General features: G+C 40.1%; 1 protein-coding gene across 2 annotated transcripts in view; it reads right to left on the bottom strand.

Annotated features, from left to right (window-relative positions):
* Positions 1-19131, bottom strand: part of csmd1a (CUB and Sushi multiple domains 1a) — a 663682-nt gene that overhangs the window by 374903 nt on the left and 269648 nt on the right. For both annotated transcript variants that reach the window (XM_056249348.1, XM_056249359.1), the window contains exon 3: positions 379-491. In XM_056249348.1, the coding sequence (XP_056105323.1) occupies positions 379-491 (113 nt within the window). The remainder of the gene's footprint in view (positions 1-378; positions 492-19131) is intronic.

Raw genomic sequence — 19131 nt, 5'->3', positions numbered from 1 at the left:
TTATGAATGACATTTTATGAAATTCTATGGTCTACACATATTTCGGTGTTTTATGTACAGCTAGTCACATATCAAAATAATTCCCTCCCCTAAATGCCCCATAAAGACAAAACAAACTGTGGTTGGTTGCTTTACATAATGGTCAAAATGTCTATTCTAATCTAAGGGGGGCAGTTCTTGTCCAGAATATGCTGTTATAAGGACCAGATTGTTATGCCGATAGTCAAAAGTCTGGTTATGCACGTCTGTTTGCCATCCGGTTGGCACAAATGTAAATGGCTAGACCAGAACTAAGCAAATGCACCTGGGGCAAAAAAAATGACATGTTTAACACGCAAGAATCATTTTAGGATTGTATGGTAAAAAACAGTTTCCTACCTTCATAGATTGCTTTAAATCCTTGGGCACTCACTGCGAAATCCGTAGTAAACCACAGTGCCAAAATCGACCCTGAACTCACAATGGGTGATGGCAACATGAAGCCAGACAACCTGAAATTAAAATTATAAATGCAATGTCAATGTTCGTCAGTATAGTATTCAAATTTGATCCACCACACATAATATTTCACATAAAAGAAACAGGTCATTGTGTCATTCGTTCCTGCAGTTTTCCAAAATATCTTTGTTCTTTGTCATGTTTTTAATGAGCAGGACCGACTCATCTCGGTTGCTCTCAGGAGGAGCAATCACACAGAGCTGCCCTATGACTCCATGGTACTGCCTCACCTTTGACACCACCCTAATGATTTAGATGACTATAACAAGCTGGAGATAAAACGGGGGTCCTCTGTAACAAATACCAGCCACTGTGGCTCTCTAGTGAAGGAAAATTCATGTTCTTCGATGAAAGTCCAGATATATAACTGGTCTCATTCCTCAGAGATCTCAACTAAGTAGCAGTGGTTATCTCATCTGACCCTAAAAATTCACCCGAAGTTCATGGAATTCTTTAAAGATGATTCATGTTATCTCAGACCAATGCAAAACCAGAATAGAGCTCATTTTCCACCTAGTAGTTGAACAGAAAGGTGATTATCAAGATAGTCGTAACTCACCGGACATTTTTATTGCTCAAAGCTGATAAAACACGATGGTGATCTCAGTTGTTTAATTTAAGATAACCAGATTTCTTGTAAAATAAAATAAAAGACATACGAGACCATGTTGTGCTGTACTGTAAGAATGGAGGCATAAATTAATGCAAATACATTTTCTCTACAATTTGCTCTTGGATGCACTGGATGAGAAATGTTCATAGAAAAGAGTTCATATAGAAAGTTCTAACTTTGGGATCATGGGGCTAATGAGAGGAATTTACTTTTGTCCACATCAGTGGTGTAAAAGTATTTCAGTAAATGTATTAAGTTACTGTACTTAAGTATATTTTAGGCTACTGAGTATCAAAGATATTTGCAACTTTTACTCTCTACTTGACTACAGTTTTGATTAAGTATATGTCTTTACTTCAATACATTTATAACTCGTTCCATTTTGCATGGCACCTAACATTTCCTGCAGCAGTACAATATCTTGTACATTTTGCCCTTGCTCACTCAAACTTGTCAACAATGTTACTTTTTGAGATGAGGACATGTAAGGGATATGGAACAAGGCTATGAGGAATAAATGTAGGTTATACCCATAGGAAAGAACATCTTAACGTCTCTAACATCTCAAATGTTTCTCCTAGACAAAATTTAGGCTACTTTAACATCAAATGGAGACTTTTTGAAGAGACAGCAACAAAATCCCATGTTCTGAGTCTCAAGCCTATGAGGTAAGAGAGGTTAAGAGCAGTGAGAGGTCCTACAAGTTATCAAATTCCACTCGCTCACAAATTCTTTATATTGGCCAGTTGACAAATTCCTCATTTATGTAATTGTTTTTTTTTTTCACTGTTCAGGTGAAATCCCTTAGCTGGTTCCCCAAGGTGCTCTCTGTCAGGGCTACTACACATGTAAATTATTAGTTGGATTAGTACCTCGCTATCTTAGTGAATTGCTTCTCCCCTATATCCGACTTGTTCACTCTGGTCGTATATCTCTGGACTCCATTCTGCCCCTAGATTCCATCTCTTTTCTATGGGTGGTACAGTAGGTAGTCAACAAAAAAGCCTATAACCACCGCCGCCACGAGGCCGCTGCGTTAAATACAACCCAGTCACATATGACACTCGTTCACAAAATCCCCACCAGGTGACGCAAAGAGAAGGTTCACAACATTGCTCAGTAAGTCTGGAATTGGGATATTTTTACTTGTAAATGAAGATGAAATAATGAAATATATTACTGGTATTTTACAAGTATTTTAGATTATTACACAAGGTGTGCATATGCCATTAAAATAAATAAAACTATAGAAAAGGTAGATTACTCTGAATTGGAACATTAAGGCTAGATTTCCAGGCATGGATTTATTTGATTTGTCAATATTTTGACCAAATTATTTAGAGGGGACCTATTATGCTGCCTTTTTACAAGATGTAATATAAGTCTCAGGTGTCCCCAGAATGTGTCTGTGAAGTTTCCATTTTTGAGTGGAAGGAAGAACATGCTGTTTTGTGCACATATCTTTAAATGCAAATAAGAGGGCTTTCCAGAAGAGGGCTTGTGCCTCGGATACTCTGCCAAAAACTAACAAAACATCTGTTTGGTTTTGATTATCATCTCTATCGTGGTCACATTCACGTGACATTGCAGTTCTTCATCATCATGAAAGTTTATTATCTGCATGTGTTTTAAAGCCATATCAGTCTAAACTTCTGATGTATGGTTGTCTAAGCGCTCACATCCAAAGCATGTGCACAGAAAGCTGATGTCAAATGGTGCGTCCCATGATTATTAAACTAAGTTCTTTTTCATGTGTTACTGCGCTTAAACTGTCAAAAACACAGTTCAAATGAACACAGTCGGTTATGTCTGTGAACGTAAACAGCAAGTATGCATGTGTATATTAGATCTGTGTATTAAAGTGAAAGCAGCGCAATATATAGTACCTATTGCTATATATGCTGTTAATATGAATCAAACAACAAAAGAAAAACAGAAAATCACTCACTAATCTTGATTGAATAACTTAGTAACTTTAATAAGAGTACATTCTTACTTAAATGCTGCTGTTAAATAGGGATGTCCCGATCAGGTTTTTTTGCCCTCGAGTCCGAGTCCGAGTCATTTGATTTTGAGTATCTACCGATACCGAGTCCCGATCCGATACTTATATAATACAAAAAAAAAAGAATAAAAAAGAGAGAAAAAACAGATCCAGGATGTTCCTTATTTTTTATTTAATTCACCTTATTTTAACATTCAACAACTCTGTTAACAAACAGAGCACTTCTGTGAGGTAGCTTGAACAATCAAGTAATAAATAACATAAAATCTTCACTTTTGGACTTTAATGCAACAGTAAATATAGAAAAAGTCTAATATAAAAACAAATAGCACCTCAACTTAAAATACCCGGCAGGCATGTAAACAAAAAATAAAAATGTTTTAAAAGTGTATAAAAAAATAATGAGAATATATATACATTAGGGGTGTAACAGTTCACAAAATTTGCGGTTCTGTTCGATACGATACAGCAAAAAGAAAGAAATGCCGGAGAAATGTCCTATTTATTAAAAGAAAAACTATTTTTACATAAGTTTGAGTTTTCCTACATCTTGAAACTTTCAGGTTTATAAATGGGGGTAATCTTTAAAGGATGAACAAATAATGTTTTGGTAATCACATTAAAAATAACATTTAAATATATATTTATATAATATTTGAGTTTTGAAGTGCAACATTAAATCAATGTTCATTCACGGCACAATGTTTCTCCTGGTATCCACGTCAGCGCTGTTTGATCTAATAGAGATCTAATTAATAACGGATAAATTTTAATGCTTCTCACTAGATCTCGCAGCGATGTTATTACTTCAGTGGCGGATTCAAATGTTTTCTTCACTGGATCTCTTTGCTAGATCTCGCGCTGCACAGATGTTGCTGGTCCGAACTGATAATGGTCCGTTAAGCACAATATAATGAGAAGCGCAGTTTCGTTCCGCTTTCATTACGTTTGCCATTTGATGTTGCGCAACGTTGTGGTGATCGCGCCAGCGCAGATTTTGTCTGCAGGAAAAATGGTCCTAGGAATCGTTCGGTTTGTATGCGTACCGAACCGGAAGCCTCGTACCGAAACGGTTCAATAATTACGAATACATGTACCGTTACACCCCTAATTTACATATATCCGAGTCCTGATCGGGAGGTAACGTCCGATTCCGATCGAGTCTGAAACCACGTGATCGGGCCCGATTTCCGATCGCGTGATCGGATCGGGACATCCCTACTGTTAAATGCTCTGGTGAGGAGATAAACATGGCGGGCTGTGTACAGCTCATCAGGACGGGGCCTATGCTTATAGGGCGGAGTCATGGGAGGTGAGCAGTGGTGGGCGGGGCCTAATCATTTGTGATGTCACAAAAGCTACAATCTGCAAACGGCTTCTTTTGAGACAGGTCCCCTTTAAAAATCAAATCTTTGAATCTACTGTAGATCATTCAGTTTTAAACTGTAAGTAATTCAGTGTAGAAGCACCCAAGATCTGGAACTCACTACCTCAGAGTCTTTATTGTATTACATCCAGGGTGGGAAATTAACTTTTTTGCCACAGTGGCTGGTGGATGCCCAATTTTACCAGCCACTTAAATTTTTAACCAGCCACCTTTTCAGTTTGTACATTCATAGCTGCTGCTGACTCCGCGGCAGGCCTCTTAAAGGGGGGGTGAAATGCTATTTCATGCATAGTGAGTTTTTTACACTGTTAAAGAGTTGGATTCCCATGCTAAACATGGACAAAGTTTCAAAAATTAAGTTGTACGTTTGATTGAGTATTTCTGTTCTCAAAATACTCCTTCCTGGTTGTCACAAGTTTCGGAAAGTTTTTTTCGATTATGGGCGCGTATGACGTCAGATGCGCCGGAATTTCCTTATACGGTCCTAAGGGCACTTCTCTCGGAAGGGCGCGCGCGCAGCTGTAGAGCGATAGCCGTAACCTATGCCCATCAAAGCGCTGTGCATCGGCTAAGCTGCAATATGTCATCACCAAAGAAGTGTGTTTTCGGTTGCCAAGGCAAGACAACACTGCACAGATTCCCAAAGAATCAAGCGTTAAGGGACCAGTGGATGGAGTTTGTTTTTCCAGAACATCAACACAGTTGTGCAAGTGTTCTTGTTTGTTCCATGCATTTCGAGGATGATTTTTTTATAAACAAGGCCCAGTTCGAAGCCGGATTTGCTAATCGTTTAGTTCTCAAGGATGGACCAGTCCCAACACTAAAGGTTAACTGTCTTGCGTTGGAACCGCAGGCGGTGAGTAGAACTGCTTCAAATATCTGAGTGTGTCTATCGGCGTGTAACTTAAGCACAGCAAGTAGGCTAAACAACATGATCACGTATAGTTAATGTATCTGAGCATGCGATGTATGGTGTGTGTTTGTTTAAATACATTTGTTTAGGTGGCTACTGTAGGTGTCTGTTTGTTTATTGTAAAACCAAATCATGTCTTCATAAACCACGAGTAGACACACACAAATGTTCTAAAACTTTGCGCGCTCGTGATTATTTAGCTCCGCCCACACAGCACGCCTCCACCCGCTCGGCTTTTTCCGGAAAGACTCGGTACAGCCTATCTTTCTTTTATAAACATAATAAAACTAAAGACTTTTTGGAGATATGATGGATGCAATATTACTCTATAGGTACTCAAGATTAACATGAGATTGACTGAAACTGAGTGTTTCACCCCCCCTTTAACACCGGGTATATGTCGGCAAATTTGTTTTATTTTCCTTTCGTCTGTACCTCAGCTCAGCTATATGCGTCACGGTCCGTTCAGCGCCGTGTTCGTGATGTACAGCGCTGAAAACCAATCAATTTGGTTACTCGACAAAAGTGCATTATTGTTAATTAGCAACAGCATTCTTTGACAAAAGCTGTCCAATCCGTTACAAGGAATGTTTTTAGTAACCAATAAAAATGTTTTACAATCTACCCGCCACTGTGGCTGGTAAGGCAAAGTCACCTGCCACTTTGAAAAAATACCAGCCATTGGCTGGTGGCTGGTGCTAATTTCCCACCCTGATTACATCAGTCTTGAAATTTAAATTTCAACCTCAAAATAGGTTTTCTCAATAGTGATGCATGTCGTTATGGGTAGTATGGGCCTTAAGACTAATTCATACAGCACCGGCATAGGCATCCAACAGCAACAGACACGTTTGTTGGGGCAGTGCATTACCCCTGCCAGTAAATATAAATATATATATATATATATATACACACACAGACACACACACGTAAAAAATGGGTAAAAATACAAAAACCACCAATGTTTCAGTATGTTATGCTTGTTGCACTTAGTTGCTTTGACACATTTTATACTAAATGTTATGAGTTTGTAAAATCTGTTGAAATAGTATGAGCAGAATTATGTAATGCTTTGCCAAATACTGATTTCCTTTCACTGTGTACAAATAGAGCTTAAGTACTGCAGCTGAAAAAAATAACTATTCGTGCTGAAGTAATCAACCATGACTTGTTTTGTAGGGTTTAGGCCCTCTACATGCTGCTCATCTCTGGTGGCATATCTTATCAACATAACTGTGCTAAATCCTTCATTTCCCCTCACCACTGAGCAGTGGCGCCTCCAGGAAATTTTTAATGGGGTGGCCACAGGAGCACAGTAGTGATATTACATGACACTGAAGCTTCAAGGCACATGTAGAGCATTCAGCACAATCCTGAAGCCCCATATCGGAGTGTGTATTGGGGTGTCTCAATCAGCATCCTGGCTCCCGAGCTTGTATACAGCCACTGGTAAGGACCCTGGTTCACTACACATTGGGACAGTGATTACTTAATTTCCGGTGATATAACTATACATACGTTGTAGAATGTTACAGCTGGTATTAATCAACAACAGGAAGATACACTTCATAAAACATCAGATTTCCTAGAGTTCCGGAGAATTAAACATCTCCATTGTCCAAACAAGTATTAAGTATTCCACTGACGGCAAGCTGAGGTTGGCACCCATTTGCAGTCTATTTAACAATTGGGATCCATATACAAAACAAATTAATTCTAGACACGAACTAAAATTTGTGTCTTGCCTAATGTTGACTTACCCCAAAATTCAACAACAACAGGTTATATGAACAAACAAAGCTAGACAAAGGACTTTGGCAACAAGTGGGCTATATATACATATGGACTAATGACAAACAAGATACACCTGAGCATGATAAAGAAAACCAATTACAAAAAAGTAGAAATACATGAAAAGATTAACCAATGAAAACATAACATATAAAACAATGGAAACACATGACGAGATCAATAAATCACATGATATAAACCAACCAAAAACAGACGTGACAACAAGAGGTCAAAATAAATTTACAACATTATTTTCACTCTTGAACAGAGAAAAGACAAGAAGAAACAAAACAGCTTTGTTAAAAGGAAATATTGCATTTCTCCCTAATTGAATGTGTGAAAGCTCTAAAGGGGCTTTCACACAGGACGCGGAATGCGCTGCGCTGGCCGCTGGGTTCAGCGTTGCCCTTCAGATACAACGTGATTTGCGCTGCGCTATGCCAGAGCAAAGTAGGCGGAGTTTTCAAAAACTTTAAGCGGGAGTTCTACACGTAAGTATAATAACGTTAGTTATTTTTATTTTTGTTCCTCCTTTCGGTCAGCAGTAAACTATGTATCTGTCCTGTGCACAGTGCTAGCCGTTCATCCATTTTGATTTCCGTGTTTGTATGTCCTGTTTCTATTGGCCGCGCTCAGAGGTGTAGTGGTAAAAAAAGAGCTGGGTAAACTATAAATTCTGGTGAACCACTACATGGTCACCCGGTAAGGTGGGCCACTGCCTACCGGTGTATGTGTATCTCCTGATCTGATGACATATTGCTATATAGGGAGGGCTAGACATTAAGCCTTTTCATACGCTTAATCTGTCATCCACTTGTCCGAGTAAAAAAGTTTCTCGTCCGGATTTTTTTTCAATCAGTGTTCAATCAGCTTTGATATTTAAATCGCCATATTGTAATATCTGCACCTTTAAAGGGCATCCCCTCCCCCAATCTTATTAAATGTAGCCTATGCTTCATCTTTCATTTTAAATTCCTAAATTTGATAAATAAATTAAATTATTTCGAATAATAAGACACTATAGGGCTGATCAAATTAAATCATTTACACGGAAAAATAAAATAAAGTTATGAAATTGATTTAAATTTACAAATAAGAAACGTTGAAAAGAATGATCTACTTTTAAACATAACACGAAACCGCCAGTAGGTGGCGGCAGGCGACCGTCGAGTGAGTCATTGATTCATTCAACGATTTGTTCAAACGGCTGATTCATTCAAGATTGAGACAGATGTTTATGAATGGGTCACTGAATCAATCGATTCGTTCAAAATGCTGAATCATTCAGTAATGAAAACAGGTCGAGTGTTCCTGTGAGATGCGCCGTGGTTCTGCTGTGATTTTTGTTTGGAACTATTTTCGCTGCTGAAACAGAACAAAAACAGCCAATATTGCATCTAAAATGTAAGTGACTTAATTGTAACTGTTTATTGAACTGTTGTAGGAAATCAATGTCACATTTTCAATCGTGATGGTGTTCAGGAAAAATAATAGAGGTTGCTTAACATATGTTAAAAATATAAAAACTCCACATTTAGATTTTTTTATAGGCAGTATGTTTCTTAACTGAGTGTGTGTGTGCTGCGCTCATTTGTGTAGATTTCTCCTCGAGAGGCTGCGCGAGCGTCAACAGCGCAACCTTACCGTCAGTAATAGTCAACAACACTGACAGTAATGCAGCGCAATATGAAAGAGTTCGTCTTAGGTTTAACAACCTATGAAACTAATAATGAACAATATGAAACTAAAACGACATAAGCTTAATTTATAGCTATTTAGAGGTGGATAAACGCAATTTAGAGGTGGATAAACGCACTTTGGAGGTGGGTAAACGCCATTTCCGAATATTGGGAGGTGCGTAAACGGCGTTTACCGTAATTCCTCAAATAAAGACCGGTATTCAAATAAACGCCGGGCCTCTGATAGTGGCCGGGGGCGTGGTCAACGCGGACAAATAAAGGCCGGTCTCAAATTAAGGCCGGGGAAAAATAAGTGTACACTCAAAGACTGACTCGCTCAGCGGTTGTCATATCACAACTATTCAGTGTTTTTAACCACATGTTTATTTTAGGTTTCAGACATTTAAATAGATATGATTTATAGCAAAACAATACATTTATAGTTTGTAAAATACACAATGGTGTCTATGGAAGCAGCAATAACAATCCATTCAAATATATTTGGCGACGTGTTTTATTCATATCAGATACACAGTGTAAGTAACTATAAAGTTTACTCTATTCTTCTCCCAGTTCACCGGCCACTTACTTTCATGTATTTCGGGAGAAACTGAAGAATTCACGCGCTGTAACGTAACAAATCCAACAGACAGGAATCTCTGAACTGCGGTGCCCATCTCACGTTACAGATCAAGATAATTTATAAAGGGTTTTAAACGACAAAACAAACTCACTTACACGGATTTGAGAGTCAGAATAGAAGATAGTTGATGACATGGTAAGCAAGTTTGTTAATATTTAGAAATAAAAGCGTTACATCTGTCATACAGCGCTATTTTGGCTGTGGTGAACACGTGCTAAGCATGACGCGTCACCATGGAAACTTGGCTGGCGGGCGGGCGGGGATCGCGAATTAGAAATAAAAGCCTGCCTCTAATAAAAGCCTGCTTCAAATAAAAGCCGGCTACCATCTGCAGTTCAGGTAAATAAAGGCCCCGGTCTTTATTTGAGGAATTACGGTACGTGCGTTTAGCCTCCACTACATCCCTGGCCGCGCTGGAAATCGTCACAGAGCGCAGCGGCAAAAGTTGAACTATTTTGAACTTTGACTGCGGCATGCGTGTGAGCTGCGCTTGCGCTTGGTCGACGCAGCAACAAAACGTCTTAGCGCGGCGCAAGCCATTGAAATGAATGGGTTTCATAGCGCAGCGCAGTGCTTTCCGCGTCCTGTGTGAAAGGCCCATAAGAGTGAATTAACAAAGGAATGGAACTAAATTAAGGTGTTTTTGTATGTCATGGCGGTATTATTGAACAGTAGATATTGAACAGTGACTTGTATTCTGCAGCAATGTTAATCCAAAATAAATTCTCTGAGTGCTTGCTGGCATCAGCTAGATAATGGCTGTTTGGCAAAGTGCTTACCTGCAATTTCTCTGCCAATGTAATATGATTATTCAAGCATGACTTTACAAGGACTGCATTTTCCAAGAGGGTTCACAGGTCAAAAAAGTCCAGCTCATGAACTGATATAATCTCCATCCTCCACAGTGAGGTGTCCACTGGGCATATATAGCATTTTCATCATCTTTTGACTTCATGTGCAAACATTGGCCGGTGGAAGGTTATCGTGTTTTAACCAAAGAGAACTGTGTGGCCGAGCATCTGGAGTTTTTATTAGAACCCATATCAAGAGCGATCACATTTGTTCAATCACTGTGTGAGCAGATATGATTCTGGAAGAGTCAGCCCAGAGTAGAGGCGGACTGGGACAAAATTTCAGGCCAGGAAATCTCACACTCATCCCAGGCCATCCCATACACCCACAACAAATTTTTAGACCACAGACAACCCTATTTGTTCCATCACCATCACATAAAAAAGGTTTAAATCCTTAGGCTGGGGCCGTGCAAAATAATTAACGATTCTCACTTGAACTTCACCTTCACTTCCATTTTCCTTTTCGTTCTCTTCATTTTCCCTGATATCTCTCTGTTTCTCACTTATTAGAGTATTACATTACGACCATGAGTATTACATTACGACAATGTTTTATCTAAAAAAGACTTAAATACTCAAACTATATTTCAGGGTGTTTGGAGCATACATCCATGATCTGGCACCAAATCCAATCTGCCAAGAGGGAGTCCAGAGACCTGCATGTTGTTTTTTCTGGATTTTGCAAATGCTTTTGGATCTGTCCCACACAATCTTCTCTGGATGGCATTTTGTTACTTTGGTGTGCCAAAACCGATCCTCAATCTAGTCCAGTCCTACTTTCAGGATATACAGCTATGCCTCATAACAGAGCAGTATACTACTGCATGGCAGCACTTGGAAGTAGGGATAATGGCTGGATGCACCATCTCTCCTCTGACTTTCACAATGGCTATGGAGGTTATCATTCGTGCGTCACGTTGGGTGGTTGGAGGGGAGCGCTCAGCAGCCGGACTTAGGCTCCCTCCAATCAGGGCATACATGGATGACCTAACCACTCTTACGACCACCAAAGCTTGTACCCGGCGACTCTTAGGCAAGCTTCAGGACACCATCAAGTGGGCTCGAATGAAAATAAAAGCCTTGTAAGTCCAGGAGTGTATCTATTGTGAAAGGAAAATTGACAGAGCATCGCTTCTTCATTGATGGAGAACCAATACCAACAGTGGCAGAGAAACCTGTTAAGAGCCTCGGACGATGGTATGACGCTTCATTGAAGGACACCGAGCAGGTTGTCCAACTCAAAGAGGTCACCAAAAATGGCTTGAAGAGCATCGACAGCACCTTATTGCCTGGCAGTCTAAAACTCTGGTGCCTGCAGTTTGGCCTCCTTCCACGCCTAATGTGGCCACTGACTGTCTACGATATTCCTCTTTCCAAGGTCGAAAAGCTGGAGCGGCTGGTTAGCTCTTATGCCAAGAAGTGGCTTGGTCTTCCCAGGTGCATTACCAACACAGCACTGTATGGAAAAGGTCTTTTAGAGCTACCTGTGTCCTGCCTTACCGAGTAGTTTAAGTGTGCCAAGGTGAGGCTTGAGATGACTCTGTCAGAGTCTCGAGACACTGTAGTTGCTGGAACTGTCCTTACCCGATCGACTGGAAGAAAGTGGTCCTCAGCTGTGGCGTCAGAGCAAGCAAAATCTGCTCTCAGGCACCAAGAAATTGTCGGGCACGTGCAGTTGGGGAGACAAGGTCTAGGAGTTGGGGAAAATGTACCATTCTGGCACAAAGCATCTCCTTTACAACGGCGAGGTTTAGTCGTGGAAGAAATACGCAAACAGGAGCAGGTGATGAGGCTTACCAAGGCAGTCTCACATGTGAAACAAGGCCAATGGACACATTGGAAGGACGTAGAAAATAGGAAACTCTCCTGGAGGGAGCTGTGGGGGATGGAGGCATACCGAGTCAGCTTCCTCATTCGAGCAGTTTATGATGTCTTACCATCACCAACTAACCTCCAGCAGTGGTATGGGGAAGATGCCACCTGCTCCCTGTGTCCCTCTTCAGCAAACCTAAAGCACATCTTGGTTGGCTGTAAAACAAGCTTGGCACAAGGCCGTTATACATGGCGGCATAACCAGGTGCTAAGGTGCTTGGCGGCCAGCCTTGAGGCCAAGCGAACAGCCACAAATACCCTCCCGCCTCTGCCAGCCAAGCAGTATCCATCAATGGCCTTTGTTCGTGCAGGTATAGCACCAAGTAGATCGCAGGGATCCAGCTCATATCCGTGCCTGCTGCACAAAGCACGAGACTGGAAGTTATTAGTGGATCTAAACCAGCGGTTGCACTTCCCCATTGAGATTGCAGTAACAAACCTTAGACCTGACATCGTCTTTTGGTCCCCCACCCTTCGCACGGCCTTCCTAGTGGAACTGACAGTGCCATGGGAGGACTCAGTGGAGGAGGCGTATGAACGTAAGAGGCTAAAGTACTCAGAGCTGGCAGCTGATGCTGAGCAGCGTGGGTGGAAAGTCAGGATCTACCCAGTGGAGGTCGGCTGTAGAGGGTTTGTCGGCCGCTCCTCAGTCCGGTTTTTGAAGGACCTAGGAATGCGAGGTCAGGCTCTGCGGCAGATTGTGAAATCCCTTTCCAATGCAGCAGAGGATGCCAGCCGTTGGCTGTGGTTGAAGAGAAAGGATAGTATCTGGGCCTGTAGATAGTAACAGTAGTTGAGCAAGGGGGGGGATCACAAGCCGAGGGGGGCAAACCTGGGACGCTAGGTATTGCCGATGAGCCCTCTGGAGGTGTTGTGGGTTAATCATCGAAACACTCGTGAAGGAGGGTGCCCACCTGATGACCCCAATGAAGCCAGTGATCCTTGGCACTTGTCTCAATATCTCTCCTATTTCCATTTTATAGTATATCCATCTTGGGATACGTGGATTCCGGGATTGTAACATCTAGTCCTTTACCTGAGCTCTAAATTGCCTAAATGTCAAAATTAGTACAATAACTACATCATGAAAATATCTTAATAGAAAAAAAAAATACTGAACATATTATTGCATTATAATGAGTCATGTTTTTCCCTTATGGAAATTTACCATGGTTTTATTATAGTGAAAGTATAGTAACCAGTTTTTTTTTTTTGGCAGATTGATTACCATTTGTAACCAAAGTTTTACTAAAAATGCAATGGTTAAACTATGGTTAAAGACCCACTCCGATGAAAATAATGTTTTTCTAGGTGTTAACATGTTCTTGTGGCATTTTTCTGATGTTAGAGGACATATCTTGAGAAAAATAAGCTCAAAGTTGAGTATTTCTACATTCAAATGGCTGTGAATCAGTAGCAGACGCTAAAATGCCGGCTAAAATAGACTGGAGTTGTGACGTAGTAACTCCACTGGGCGGGGCCACAAGCTCATATTCCCCTCCGCCCCGCCCGCTCAGGTTCTGAGGAGTAGAGAAGACGATGGCGGATCAACACCTATGTGGGGTAGCGGGTTGCAATGCTAAGAGGAGAGATAGTGGTATTAGCTTTCATGCTTTACCAAAACATGTTGCTGTGAGAGATAGATGGATTACGTTTCTTGGTCACGGCAATGTTAAAAACCACACATCGGTTTGCGGTCAGCACTTCACAGAAGACTGTTTCACCAACTGGCAGGAGAAAAAAATGGGTTCCTCGTCCGAGCTGGCATCTGGCTCAAAACTATACGGCTGGATAGCTCCAATATTGCTCTCCATTTTTGTTGCACCGGTAATGACAGGTTGGGGGTGTAAGCTAGCAGGAGAGACAGAGCTCTCAGCAACGGGGAGGGGGAGGGTCGTCTCCGTGCCAACGGCTCCGCCCACAACACAGAGGCGAATTGCTAATGAGCTACTGCCGCTCTGCTGAAGCGAAGTCCCAGAAAACGGCACAGGTTTTGTGATTTTGGCTAAAAATGGCATAATCATAATTAAAAGACCACTGGGAATGTTTAAAAATAGCTCAAAATATGTTCGGAGTGGGACTTTAATGTAGCAAAAATAAGTAAACAAAGACAAAACTACAATAGCCTATTTTACAATTACAGATTAAACTAACCTGCGCTTTAAGGTCTGAACAGGTCAGTTTTTGCCTCTCTGCTCCACCTGAGCGCTTCCAGTTCCTTCTCAAGTCACTCTCATTGATTACTCTAATGGAAACCGTTCAAGGTTGCGAGGCGAATTGCGTTGCCAGTCAAGACTAACCAATTAATGATTTATTAAAGATTTATTATTGAATGGCGAATTTTGAAAAAACAAACAAACACTTTAGTACATTTGGCAGGCAATACTATATAACAGTGATAATAATAATAAAAAACTAAATAAAAAAAATCGTCTGCCAGGCCACTGGGAATTCTCCCGATTCTCCCGATGGCCAGTCCGCCTCTGGCCCAGAGTGCATTAGCTCAGAATGAACGAGGGACTTGCTTGCTTGCTTGCTCTGAAGTACTTTTAAAGGGGGTTATTTATTTATTTTCTTTATCATGGCCATTAGGCAGCTAGCTTTCAATAAGACACTCCATCTTCATTGATTGAATAAGTTTTTCATTGAAGAAGCCGGCAAGACCTTGCGAAACAACAATTTAAAGGTGACCATCATAAGACCACTGAATAGACTTCTTACTCTTCTTACTTCTTAAACTTATTAACATTCTAGTCAGATTTTAGCTAGTGGACATATGAAAATGAACAAACGCTAAAATATAGGTTATTGTTTAGTAGCACAAATTAGGTTAAAAACTATTCTAAACTAACTGCTGTGGACCTGTTCTGTCAAATTAAGTTGTCTTCGATTTGGTTGCACAGCTCTAAGTGAGAATACTGAGTCATTCTCTTGGTGTGATTAGGTTATCTTTGTACCACAGTACTTTCCCATCATCACCATGAGTACCACTGTGTGTGCCAGAAACAGATTTTCCACTGTATCTAGGTAATCACTCCACTTTCACGGTATTAATTAAGTATTTGTCCTTTTGGCTTTACCACAACTTTGAATGCTCAGACTGGCATGTTTGTCTGCCACGGATGCAAATTTGCAAGAGATGAGAAGAATGCGAGCTGCTCCACAAAGGTAATTTATTCAGAGCCAACAGCCATGAGAAATGCTATAAAAACTGCTATAATGCTATAAATACTATAAATGCTATACAACTATAATAACAACAATGCTGAAACTAATGTGCTGATGTCCCAGCTTGCTTGAGACTAACTTGGTCGATCAACTTAAGGCTGGAATACACTACACGAACTTTGCCCAGATTTACAGTCTGGAAAAGTTGATGCTAGTTGCCGAGAATAAGAGCCAGTCTGCAGATTTGAGTTGACAGATTTCAAAGAAAAACGTGTAATGAACGATAGTCCCAGACTCAGATTTTTTAGCTTCAAAGTTTGATTGCATCCAGTCGGAGGATATCAAACATGTTTGATATTTTGAGCCGATTTTAGAACACAAACCTTAACACAAAAAGTCTGAAATCGCATACTGTCTGAGTACTACATTTTGAATTTTAAATTTGCTTTGCGACCTTCAAAAAAGTAGGTCTACACTCTATGTAGTATGAATATGGGTAGTATGAATGAAATTCTGATGTACTAGATCTGCCACATTGTTAGTTATGTCGCTTCAATTCCATTCTTAAATCCCCTACCCTAAAGTGTCCATGCGAATGCGAACTTTAGAATCTCGGCCAAATTAGTACGTAATCCAGGGACTTTTCGCCTACTGTTTTTTCGAATACTATATAGTAGGGAAGCATTCGATTTCATATGCAGCGATAATGTTTTCCATTTGTACGTGTCTCCTAACAACAAAGCACATGTTTCTGAGTGGTGTTCTGAGAGTTTATAATACCCAGTTTTTTCTCTGTAACTATTTACAAAGTCAGCAAGTGTATGATGCCTAGTGTTTTAAAATCTGTTCAGATTGTAAAAGTCGAGTAGTGTATTCCAGCTTTTCAGCTAAAGAGCATGTCTAAACAAACTAGCACTAAAGAAGGCTAAAGGCGAATACCCCGGTTCATTTTACCGCATTTGACTTTATTCTCTTTTGAACCACTAGATGGTACAAAAATTCAGCTTAACACTTTTCTTAACAACCGCTTTTGATGGTGCACATGGAAATTTGGCTGATCCTTGACGCGATCGTAGATCGCAATGCAAAGTTGATTCTGCGCTAATTTGATCTAATATTGAATGTTTTTTTAAATGTTGTAGAAGAATGTAGCAAATGACAATCAATAAAATGAATGTGTACATTTTGAGACAAAGGTCTTTCGGTTTTGTTCAAGATAAATAAAGCAACGTTTTAAAGAGATTCTAGTAGTATTTGGGGTAAAAAGCGCCTTTGCTGTTGGCGATAAAGGCACAATAATTAACATGGCTGACATTTCCATTTGTTGTGATGACATGGTTAGATTGAGATGGTAAATATCATATATCAAATTAGGTGTCCACCCTAGAGATTTTAAACCCCATAATTTAAAAAATGATGTTTTCATTATAAAATGGTGATTACCATATTTATAATAAAACCATCATATTTAAAATTATGATATTAATCATATCATATAAAAAAACATATGTATTTGTTACTACTGTAAAGCTTTATTATATTATTATGGGATCAGAATATTTATTACTTTACCATGCTTTCAGAATCTTTACTTTTTTAAATAATTTTGTTTCTGTATTTTTAAAATTAACATTTTAATAACAGTATATTTATTAAACAAAAATAAGTTATCAAAATTAACCAAAAAAAAAAACTTTGCTAAAGACATTGTTTTGAACAAACATTACCTTAGACATTATTAAAAACACATTATTCTAGCTATATTTGTATCAATACTTTGTGGCCCATCTTGCCACCTCATACATTTCTAAGATATCTAAACAAACAAACCACTTTTGTGATTTATTTTCAATGTCAATGTTCAATACAAACATATTTTTTCCTTAAAGGTGCAGTGTGTATTTTTTAGCGACATCTAGCGGTTCGGTTGCGAGTTGCACTAAGGGCTCAGCCCACTGCTCACCCCTCCCTTTCGAAGAACCTACGGTGGCTAAAACGGGACAAACATACAAACAGACAGCAGAGAATAGCCAGAGTAAGCCAAGAGTGTGTAACTGTTATGATGCAGCAAGGATGAAGCGGAGAGTGAATCCAATAGCAAGCACTTTAATTAAACAAACAGGTAATCCAGGGAAAATTACATCACAAGGAACTCAAGAACATCTACAGCAAACAACGACCGACAAACACCAACTGAAGAACATGGGTATAAATACACAGGCAAACAAGCTAAACAAGATAACAAGGGGGCGTGGCTAATCAGAAACACATGGGGAGACTAATCAACAAAACGGGGAACAGCTGAACAAGAAAAGACAGGGGAACACATGACAGACAAGAACAAGGAACAAAACACAAAACCCACACCGTGACAGTAACATTGTCACTGTTTCTGTACCACAGTCCATTATAAACCACATCATGGATAAAGTTTACAAAGCCATAGTCAGGTGAGGATCAAGGGTCTTAATATATAATATAATATAATATAATATAATAATAGTAATCAGCTGATTGTCTCACAAACGTAACCAGCACATTTCTCCCCATATAGCAAACCCATAATAATATGAGCTGTTACTGTGGCTGAGCTGGTTAAAGCATAAAGCCTTGTTTAAACTCGACGCGTCCGCATGAGCGCAAAGGTGCGCGCGGCAAAAATGACATGATTGTAACAGCGCGCGCGCCTCCGCATCCCCTAGACACCATTTACTACACACAATAGGCTTTTTTTCTCTGATTTTGAAAACTCTAAGTGATCGACTTAAAATGCTTCCAAGATCGACTTGTCGACCGCGATCGACGGGTTGGTGATTCCTGTAACATACTGTTTTATGGTCAATGACAAGAGTACTAATCAGCTGTCTCACAAACGTAACCAGCACATTTATCCCCACATAGCAAAGCCATAACACAGCGAGGGAGAAGAAATAAGTTACATGAAACAATCCAACTACATATTTTACACCACTGACAAGGGAAAAGTCACTACTCATGGGGCCCTATTTTAACGATCTGAAACGCAAGTGTCAAAGCGCAAAGTGCAAGTAACTTTGTGGGCGGATCCCGGCGCTGTTGCTATTTTCCCGGCGGGATAAATGCCTCTTGCGCCTGGCGCAAATCTAAAAGGGGTTGGTCTGAAGTAGCTTCATTATTCATAGGTGTAGTTTGGGCGTAACGTGAAATAAACCAATCGAGCGTCATCTCACATTCCCCTTAAGAGCAGGCGCGCTTGTTCTAAAGCGGATTCCTATTATAACGGCGGATTTGCCAGGCGCGCGCCAGGAGCGGTTCACAGCCGAGGAGAGCAACGTTCTCGTCAGGGCCGTAAAACACAGAGAAGTGACATTGGGGATGGAGAAACCCACCCAAATTAACTTCTGTTAAACAGGCGTATGATAATTTGAGTAAATGTGTAAGCTACATGTATGCTTTTATAATAAGTTGTCTATCTATCTATCTATCTATCTATCTATCTATCTATCTATCTATCTATCTATCTATCATAATAATGTATGATTTGCAAAAATGAAAACTGCCGCTTAGATGAGAGAATCAAAGTGTATGCGCGTTGTGCACACGCTACATTGATTATGGCCAAGCATGCGCCCTTAAAATAGCATAATGAACAACGCCCAACGCGCCACTGACTTTAGACTAGGTTTTTTCTGGTCACTGGCGCAATTGTTTTATAGAACAGCAAAATAG

The sequence above is a fragment of the Rhinichthys klamathensis genome, unplaced genomic scaffold (assembly GCF_029890125.1).
Source record: "Rhinichthys klamathensis goyatoka isolate OS25496 unplaced genomic scaffold, OSU_Roscu_1.1 h1tg000003l_1, whole genome shotgun sequence".
In the NCBI taxonomy this organism is placed as follows: Eukaryota; Metazoa; Chordata; class Actinopteri; order Cypriniformes; family Leuciscidae; genus Rhinichthys; species Rhinichthys klamathensis.
Note: the sequence above shows the minus strand (reverse complement) of the source record. Positions and strands in the feature narration are given on the sequence as shown.